Source organism: Gekko japonicus, unplaced genomic scaffold (genome assembly GCF_001447785.1).
Source record: "Gekko japonicus isolate JY-2015 unplaced genomic scaffold, Gekko_japonicus_V1.1 scaffold7198, whole genome shotgun sequence".
Taxonomy (NCBI): domain Eukaryota; kingdom Metazoa; phylum Chordata; class Lepidosauria; order Squamata; family Gekkonidae; genus Gekko; species Gekko japonicus.
This window is the reverse complement of record NW_015168243.1, coordinates 15-10,315: the sequence shown is the minus strand read 5'-3', so window position 1 is coordinate 10,315 and position 10,301 is coordinate 15. Positions and strand designations below refer to the sequence as shown.

At 43.6% G+C, this 10,301-nt stretch overlaps 1 protein-coding gene and 1 pseudogene across 1 annotated transcript; both read right to left on the bottom strand.

The window, feature by feature from the left end:
* Window positions 1–340: 340 nt before the first annotated feature.
* LOC107113690 lies at window positions 341–1,258 on the bottom strand (annotated as a pseudogene).
* A 2,448-nt stretch (window positions 1,259–3,706) lies between these two features.
* On the bottom strand, window positions 3,707–4,657 carry LOC107113689 (olfactory receptor 5V1-like). Its single transcript, XM_015415041.1, has one exon. It carries the CDS (start codon window positions 4,655–4,657, stop codon window positions 3,707–3,709), a length of 951 nt encoding a protein of 316 aa, XP_015270527.1.
* Window positions 4,658–10,301: the final 5,644 nt, after the last annotated feature.

The window sequence follows — 10,301 nt, the reverse complement described above, 5'->3', positions numbered from 1 at the left end:
CCCTATTCTAAATATATATATCAAAGTTCTACCAGGTATGCAGAAATACTTGAGTGTGCCTGAAACGACTGTGTAATTTTTAAAATGAAGGCTTCTAACATGTGTCCCACCCTCTGTCATTTGTAGATCTGGGTATAAATCTTTCTGTTGAATGCAGCTTTTCCTTGTTCTTCAAATAGTGACTCATGAAAGCTTATATCACAATAAATTCATCTTTAGCATTTCATAAGACTATTTTATTGCATTTAATACATGCATTGAGTACTAATTCTTCAATACCAATGCTAAACGAGGTTACCCAGAACTGACTGTGGCTTAAAAAATTCACCACTTTATTGTACTAAGTTCTACTCATGGCTTTCCGAAGTGTTCCTTGCACATCATTATTTCTCAAGCTTGGATTAAGCATAGGTGTAAGGATACCATACAGAACAGGCAAGGTTCGGTCCTGCTCCTGGGAGTATATGGAGTTGGGCTTCATGTATGTGAAGATTATGGTGCCAAAGTAGATGTTGACTACAGTGAGGTGAGAAGCACAGGTTGAAAACACCTTGAGGTGCCCTTCTTTGGTGTGGATCTTGAGTATGGCCAAGACTATGTAGACATAAGACACCAGGGAAACCAGAAAGGAACCCATTATCACCCCTCCACCCACCACAAAGGTAGCAATTTGATTGGCCTGGGTGTCAGGCTGGAAAAGGGGTGAGATGTCACAGAAAAAGTGTTGAATGAAATTGTCCTGACAGAAGGAAAAAGAGACATCATGCCAGAGTGCACACCTGAGTTAGCCTCAAATTTAAGCAGCGGCTGTCAAGCAGATACAAACTTTGGGACTCATGAGCACACTATACTGCAAGGAATGGCGAATGGCAGCATATTGGTCACACACCATGACACCCAGCAGGAGGCATTCAATGCCACCAAAAGCGATGAAGAAGTACATCTGGGGAAAGCAACCAGCTAGAGAGATAGTCTTGTCCTGGGAGAGATAATTCATCAGCATCTTGGGAACAGTGGAAGTAGTATACCCAATGTCTGCTACAGAGAGATTGCCCAGGAAGAAATACATGGGGTTGTGGAGTCTCCTGTTGCAACAGATGATGAGAAGAATAAGGGTGTTCCCAATCAGAGCCACCAAGCAGATGAACAAAAAGAGACCAAAAAGCAGGACCTGGGCTTTGGGGTTGCTAGAAAGTTCCAGGAGTATAAATTCAGTGTCAACTGTGGCACTCTTTGGCATTTGATGTGGTGTCTCCATCTGGGGACATATTGTAGAGGATGGGGATTGTATGGGTTTTTTGTTGTTGTTGGTTTAATATCCTCAAATATAGTTAGCATAGGAACAATCAAAAACAAAATTTTCCATATCAGTGTAGCCATGTCTAGACAATGTTTAGAAAGGTTTGGGGAGCTATCATCTCCGTTTTGCTTTCCTCACCTCCTCCTGTTTTGAAAACCTAATTTTAAAGGGGTGCAGAATATAAAATAATCCTTTATATATAAGCTGATTTGGGGTGGCTTCTGTCCTATGGGGTGGCGAGATTATATGTGCTCCCTCGGCCATTGGCCCATCGCCTGCCACTCAGGACTACTGGTGTGCCATTGGCTGGGGGAGGAGGAATGAGGTAGCTGCCTTGGCCCACGCATTGCTGGAATGGGCGGCAAGCGGGTCCCTTGCTCACTGCTGCTCCACCACCACATGTGCCGCTCGCTCGCTTGCTCGGGCAGCCGGTGGGGAGAGGGGCGAGGCCAGCTGCCTTGGCATGCCGGGCTCTTGAGCAGGCGGGAAGGAATCAGCCTGCCCGGCTTGGCCTGCTGCCACCTCCAGCATGGTGAACAAGCGAGGCCTGCTGCCTTCGGCAGCCACCGCCTCCAGCAAGCCATGAGAGCGGGGGATGAGGCCGGCCACCTTTCCCCACCACCTCCAGCACATGGCGGGGGGGATGTGAGGCTGACCGGCTTGGCCTACCACCCCCTCGAATGGGCAAGGGGGGAGGAGGCAGCCTGCCCAGATTGCCAGGGGGAGGCACGAGCCCAGCTGCCTTGGCCCGCTGAGACCTTGGCCAGCGGGGGAAAGAACTAGCTCAGCTGGATTGGCCCACTGCCCCGTCAAATGTGCACCAGGGGGAGGAGTGAGCCCAGTTGCCTTCAGCCACTGGGACCTCACGCCACAGGGGGGTGACACCTCAACGATGACACCTCAAGCATGCGAGGAGGGCTCACCAGGCTGGCCAGCTTGACCCGTCGGTGCCTCCATCGTGCGGCAGGGGCTGGTTCCAATAGCCTTGGACCCACAGGGACTCAGGCGACCGGGGGAGATGGGGGCCCACACCCGGGCGGCCAAACTAGCACTCGTTGTCTTTACTCCAACAACGGGCCTGATTCCTAGTTATAAAATAATGGAGATGGAGTTGTAGACAGTTGAAAATAAAGTTTTATCATTTTTGCCCACTTCTGGTAAATTCGATGCCCCTCTTTTGGGGGCGGGTTAGTCTGCCCTCTGAAAGTAAGGAGACCAAACACTGAGAGTGGCTGATCCATAAAGTTAGCACAGCTACTGAGCAAACTCTGCCCAATCTTTCTATTTTCCTTTCTTCCATCATATAGAACAGACCTCTAGCAGAGATTATAGCAGAAGAAGACTTTAGGGACCACAAAACTAGTGAGTATATGGCTGTGATGAGGTAACTTGAAGTTTGTCTTCTGGGGAGAGGAAGAGAAGATGACTGTAAGCTACTTTGAGACTCCTTCGAGTAGAGAAAAGCAGGGTATAAAAGCCAACTGTTCTTCTTCTTATGAAAAATGGATTATGAAAGGACTTCACTTTGGGGCAGATCATGACAATGGGAATTGTGCAAAAGGTTGCTTAATCAATTAAGTCTTTGAATAAGACTTTGACCCTCTAATAATGAATCATTCACACAATTTACATAATTCACTAACTGAAATCATATACGTGGGCAAGAAAGTTTGCACCATTGCATAATTAGTAATTATGTGAACAATAACTCATTTTATCCCTAAAAGGGCATAGTATTTCTTATTTCTTTTTTAATGTAGATCTATCCTTTCTCTCTGATGATAAATTGAAGACATTCATCTCCAAAAATTAGGAATGAATAGTATTCACATCTGGCAAAATCACTTCAGATCAGTATCCACCCTTACCTCAGTGTGGGTAGAGAAGTATACCAGGGTTTTAGCAGTAAACAAACTCTGTCCTAACCAATATATTTTACCACCGCTCTTCCCTGGAGACAAAATCCACAAATTGTGCGATCCAGCCCTGCATTACGCAGACCCTGTCTAACTTGGCACTTGTCCATGCAGGTCCAATGATCCCCAGTATAGCCTTTTTGGGGTGGTCAAAGGGGACCATTATTGCTTTTTCACTAGTAGAATAACTAGTTGGATGCAATGTTCCTTCTAAGCTGAGTTTGTTTGAGCTAGCTCACAGTTTTTTAGCCTCCAGCTCAGACATTTTTGTTATAGCTCAGGATGCATACCTTCAGAGCAAAATAATTTATGCAGTAGCCAAATCACTCACTCACAACTTTAATGCCAGTAGCTCACAGAGTAGAAATTTTGCTCACAAGATTCCACAGCTTAGAGGCAGCATTGGTTGGATGAAAGCCATGCTTTATTTTCACTACTATTCTTCAGTATTGATCTCTTTTAGAATATTAAAGCTGCTTAAAACACACATTCATTTGAACTCTGAAAAACAATTCCTTCTGTTACATCCTACCCACTCGTTCCAAAGGGCATTTTGTACATCCCTGTTCCTCAAGCTGTATATGATTGGATTAAGCATAGGTGCAATGATCCCATACAAAACAGACAAGAACTGGTCCTTTTTCTGAGAAGTATTTCTGGGGAGAAGGTATGTAATGATTCCAGTGCCATAAAATATGTTGACCACAACAAGGTGAGAAGCACAGGTGGAGAAGGCTTTCAGACGCCCATCCTTTGTACGGATCCTGAGGATGGATGTGACTATGTAGACATAAGACACTAATGTACACAGGAAGGAACCAATTATCACACTTCCACCCACCATGAAGACTGCAATACGATTAGCTTGAGTGCTGGAGCAAGAAAGCTGCAAAAGGGGTGGGATGTCACAGAAAAAGTGATGGATGACATTGTCCCGACAGAAGGACAAAAGGGACATGAGGGCAGCGTGCACACCTGAATTAGCCAAGCCCAGAAACCAAGCAGTGGCTGCTAAAGAGACACAAACTTTGCGGCTCATGAGCACACTGTAATGCAGTGGATGACAGATGGCAGCATATCGGTCATAGGCCATGACACCCAACAGGAGGCATTCAATACCACCAAACGAAATGAAGAAGTACGTCTGGGATAAGCAACCAGACAGAGAGATAGTTTTGTCTTGAGACAGGTAATTCATCAGCATCTTGGGGACAGTGGAACTTGTATACCCAATGTCTACCACAGAGAGATTGCCCAGGAAGAAATACATGGGACTATGAAGTTTGCTGTCCAAGCTGATGGTGAGAAGGAGAAGAACATTCCCAGACAGGGCCACCAAGTAGATGAGCAGAAAGAGACAAAAGAGAATGAGCTGAGTTTCAGGGTTGCTGGAGAGTCCCAGGAGTACAAATTCAGTGACGGCTGTGTTGTTTTGCAGCATCTGGTGTGGGAGCTCCATCTGTGGAGGAATATCAATGTTTTGTAATTTTTGATTTGGTTGGAAACCATTCCTTGAACATATGTTGTGGAGTGACAATACCCTGTTAAATGATTTTCTCCCTGTTGATTTTAAATATATCATAGTGACATCTAAGGATCAACATTTATGGACAGTAAAATGAAGGGGATTTCTGATAGCTCTGCTACAACTGTACAGTCATCTCCTGATTTCCCCCCCCCCTCCTGAACCATGCTACAGAGTTCCCCAGGTGGTAAGGGGCGATAATTCTTAATATAATCCTGAAGTACCCAGGAAAGTGAATAGCTGGGGTATTCATTCATTCATTCATTCATTCATTTACCATCACATTACATTTATTAATTGTACACATTTTAAAACCATAAAAACAGATTTGGAATTTGTGTGTATTATTTAGACTTACTTATTTAGACTTATGGCTTTGCCAGAGTCCAAGGGTGTTACACAATTGAATTGTAGAACTGAATATCACCTTATGTTTTTATGTCTTAAGTTATTATGAAATGATGTAGATTGTTTTATCGGTTTTATTGGCAATTGAGCCACTGCTGTAAGCTGCCCTGAGCCCGTTTGCGGGGAGGGTAGGGTATAAATTAAATAATAAATAAATAAATAAAAATATATATTGGAGAATGTTGTTGAGATGAAATATCTGTTGTTAACTGAGTTGTGAGGTGTCTATTTATATAAATACTTAAAAAACCCAAATACTAAAGTATGTCTTCTATTGATGAACCAGTTAACACTTAATTTTTACTGGACAATCTTGCATGTTTTCCTCTTTGTTGTTAACATTGGCATTAAACAATTTTTAAACATTGTGGAAGAAAGTAATTCCAGTGCCATCCTCTCTGAACAGCATTTGAGGACACATATCATCAAAGAAGATGAATGGATGGGAAGAAAGGCTTTAATGCTCAGAATCAGAGAATCCTCCACTATCCCCTCTTATTTCTTCTTGCCTTACTAACAGTGCAATGAATGCCTTGTCAGAAGCAAGCTGCTCTATCTTCATTAGTATTCCTACATGAGTATGCATCATAATTATTACAATGCCTAGCACTGATATTCTAAGGAAGGGCCGGGATCAAAAATGTTCATTTTATACTACACCTGACTTCACCCCATCTTCTACCTCCCATCTGGTCATTCTGATCAAATCCTTGCTAAGCATGAGATGCAATCTTATCTAGACGACTGGATGACTTCTAGATCTGTGAACCATCTTCAAGCCCAAATTCAATCATCTCCATCAAGACCTGAACTCACTCATTATGGCATGAAGGGGTAAACTTGTGGCTCTGAAGCCCGGCATCTCAAGATAAATTGAGCAGCACAAAAATGCTAACTGGCTGTCTGACACCAGTGAGATAATGGACTAGATGTCAGTGGCATGAGGTAATTGTTCCAGTAACAGATTAAAAAACCATAGCATGAAGAGATGACCTCTGTGATCAGTGTTCCTTCTAAACTGAGTAAGTGTGAGCTAGCTCACAGTTTTTTATTTTCTGGCTCACACATTTTGTCTTAGCTCAGGAAGGATGGCTCCAGAGCAAACTAATTTATGCAGTAGCCAAATTGCTCACTCACAACTTTAATGCCAGTAGCTCACAGAGTAGAATTTTTGCTCACAAGACTCCACAGCTTAGAGGGAGCATTGTCTGTGATTAATGTCCAGCATATTCCAAAATATCCCATATCCCACACAAGTTAGAGGTAATTTTTCCCACTTGATTGATTAGTTGGATTGCTGGGGAAAGTCCAGTCACCCTCTCCCTTCGTAAGTGTTAGACAGGTAGAATAGTGCATCTGTACACATTATTAAGCCTTCCTCTAAGAAGCTCAGAGCAGGATCCCTGGGTCTTCCCCTCTCTTTTATTCTCAAAACAGCATTTGTGGTCCATTACTCTGAGGCAGAACAACTGGCCAAAAGTCAATGAATGAATTTCACTGCTGAGTGGGATTTGAGCCCGGGCCTCCCAGGTCATGATCCAGCCTGGGTCTAGAAAGCATTTATGTTCATCCATCTGATGTTTTGAATATTTTTGATGTTTTGAACACCACTGGTTGAGTTTCCCCACTGTCACATTGCTTTGGGAGGCTATCTGCAAGATTCTATTACCTGTATTAATATCGATATATTTGCAAACTGTTCTCACTACAATGAAATCAGAACTCAAACATATACAACTATATTCATACAGATGTACACCTTTCACATATAGGTATATATGTGGGTGGGTGCATTAACATATATGCCCCTTTTCTACTCATCCCTTCACTGGTAAAGGTCATATCATTCCTTATAGCACATAATGTCTTCCAAGCCTGTTTTTCTCATGTGAAAACTGCTGTATGAATGTTAGGGTACTCCGGGAAACAAATAAATTACATTATTTTCACATTTTAAGAAACAATAAATGAAAAGTTATAGTAAATTAGACTTTGCCATGCAGCTTACCTGTTTCGTTTATTAAAAGTCATATCTTGTGCAGTCCCATTTGAAAAGAACTTTAATCAAGTTGATATTTTTAACCTCAAATACTAAACTCAGCATCTGTTCAACCTGTGATTTATCAAACATGCTTTTGCAAACTATACTTCAAAGGACATGCTCAAAATTCTAGTGGAGTGTTCCCAGGAGACTAGGTGCTATGTCACTTCTTGATCTCATTAGCTTTTGGGATTTCAGGTTATAATGTTTTCTAAAGGGAGCTTAATAGACAGACAACATGTGAATTCTAGAAGAACACTGAATATTAGATCTATCACTGTAAAGGGGGTGGGTTGTTGTACAGAAAACAAGGTCAGGTTGGAATTTTCCCTCAAGCTCTATAAGTTTTGGTATCCAAACCAGTCCATGGATTAACTTTTGAATGGTTTTGTACTCATTTTAATTTAGTTATGAAATGCATCTCTCACCAATCCTATTAGGTGGCTCCACTTACAAAATGTAATGGGAACAATTCCTTTTTAATATTGTGAATAATTTAAAACAACAGAAACAAGGAATGCTTAGAGTTTTCAACACCATATTTGTAAAATAGTGGGTATGATCCAGTCACACTTACAAGGCATGATCCAAAGACACTTACATTGTAGTTGTTTCATTATGATATATTTAAGCACAGGTGACTGCTTTGATGTCAAGGGGACATCAATATATCTTATTTTTAACATGGTCAAATCTGTAGATACATAAATCCAGAGACTGGAGCTGTGAACAGACAAGAAAGATCTTTATAAACCTGAAGAAAGAGCCCTCCAGGTTTGTCAGGATCCCTTCAGGATTTCATGGCCGCCATGACAAGCCTGGGCCTGTAATAACTGGTTCTCCAAACTGTATAGTTCATACTTGTGAACTGACCTGGCATTTCATTCTGATCAGGGTGAATGTGATCTTTGGGGGGGGGTGAAGAAACTGAATACAGTTCCTTTCTTGTGGACTGATCAGTGTTTGCTTGGGTTACCAAGAATCTGTAGGGGTGGGAGATCTATTAAAATGATGTGCCCCTGGAAACACATGGATCTGAATGGCTTACTGGCGACTTTAGAAATTTTTCGTTTTGATATGGTTGGTGCTCCTGGTTGACTACAGGAATGAAGAAATGACCTGGCAGCTTGCACAATACTCCCAGATATTAAGAGCCGAGGTAGCCCTGTGTTTTATGGAGGGACTGTGGGTGATGAAAAGAGGAAGATTCAGGGCAAATCTGATATAAATACGGGCAAAAAAAATCATCTTAAAGTATAGGCCATAAGCAATGATGATGGCAAAGAAACAATACTTTTCTGCCACCTTTGCATTTGCAAACTGTAGGCCCAACAGAGCTGTTCCTGGCAGTCAGAGACCTGTTGCAATTTGGCCTGCAGGTGGAGGTGGATTGCTTGGTGGCCTGCTGTTACCACTTCACTCAACAATTTGCAGGAAAAAAACTTCTCACGTCTGTAGTGATTCAGACTGTACTTTAACGGTGAATATTGTCAAATGGTGCCAAAGTCTTGAGTTGTCCAGATGTTGGGATACTTTTCAGTTTATTCAGTCTGAGGGCAGGGTCTTTGAAAGTGTGAGGTCTATCACCTGCCTGTTTGACCCTTGCCAGTCCTGGCTACTTAAAACTCCTGGGGAAGGGCAGGCTGATTGAGTCTGAGAAGTAATTAATGGCTCCTTGAGAGAAGGGGTGTTTGTCCCAGCCTTGAAACAACCTGTGGTGCATCCAGTACTGTAGAAGCCTACCCTAGACCCAGGAGATTTTGGTAACTATCGAACCATGTATATTGGGGCGGGAGCCCAACCCCTTAACCTACCTGGAACCGTGAAGGCTCCTCAGTGGGTAGTGCAGGGCCTGCCACAGGATGGAGTAACTGCACAAGTGCCTGGGGAAGCCCCACCAAGGAGAGGAAGGGCCTGGTGGACTGCAACACAGGAAGTGGGGCAGGAGCCCTATCCCTGAGCATAGCCAGACCCAGGAGGCTCCTGGGTGGGTGGTGTAGGCTCTGCTGCAGGCTGTAGCAACTATTGCAAGCCCCCAAGAGGAGAAGCCTCACCCAAGAGCTGGTAAGGAAGGGCCAGGTCAGGCCCGTAGCCAGGATTTCTTAAGTCGGGGGGGCATTTAAATTGCTTAGGGGGTACTGGCTAATCAAATGAATTCCATGGAAATACCCTGGGCTGGATGGGAAGTGGGGGGGCTTGCCATTAAGTCAGGGGCTTTTCCCCGAGATGCCCCACTGTAGCAACGGGCCTGGGCCAGACAGACCACAAAACAGAGCGTTATGGATGGGAGGTTCCCTGGGTTAGGCACACCCACCATGCAGTTCAGAGGAAAGGTGAGGCTCTCCATATTGCTAAAAAGAGAAAAAGAAATGGATTCTTGGATTTCAGCAAAGTGGGTTTGCGTGAAGAACAATTAACAAGGGTATCGTAAAAGCCCTCATCAATTTTGGTGCCTGGGTTTGAGGAGGGGAGGGATCTCAGCAGGTAGGTCTTTTCAATCAATGAAGGAAGCAGCCTTTTTGTCCAGGGAAACTGATCACTTTATTCTGCAGATCAGTTGTAGTTCCAGGAGAATTACTTCTTTACACAGAGAGTGATTAAAATGTGGATTTCACTGCCAGAGGATGGAGTGATGGCCACAGGAATAAACAGCTCTAAAGGGGCTTAGGTGGGTTCATGGAGGATAGGTCTATCAGTGGCTGCTAGCCGTGGTGACTGAGTGGAACCTCCCCAATCGGAGGCATTAAGCTTCTAAATTCCAGAGCCAGGAGGCAACATCAGAGGAAGGTCTTGCATTCTATGCCCTTTGGTTTGCCCTCCAGAGGAACTAGTTAGCAACTGTGAGTTCCCACTAAGCTGAGTTAGTGTGAGCTAGCTCACAGTTTTTTAGCCTCCAACTCATACATCGTTGTCTTAGCTCAGGAAGGATGGCTACAGAGCAAACTTATTTATGTAGTGGCCAAATTGCTTGCTCACAACTTTATTGCCAGTAGCTCAGAAAGCAGAATTTTTGTCACAAGACTCCACAGCTTAGAGGGAGAATTGGTGGACAGACTACTACACTGATGCAGCAGGGCTCTTGGTATGTTCCTATGGTATCTCTGGGACATA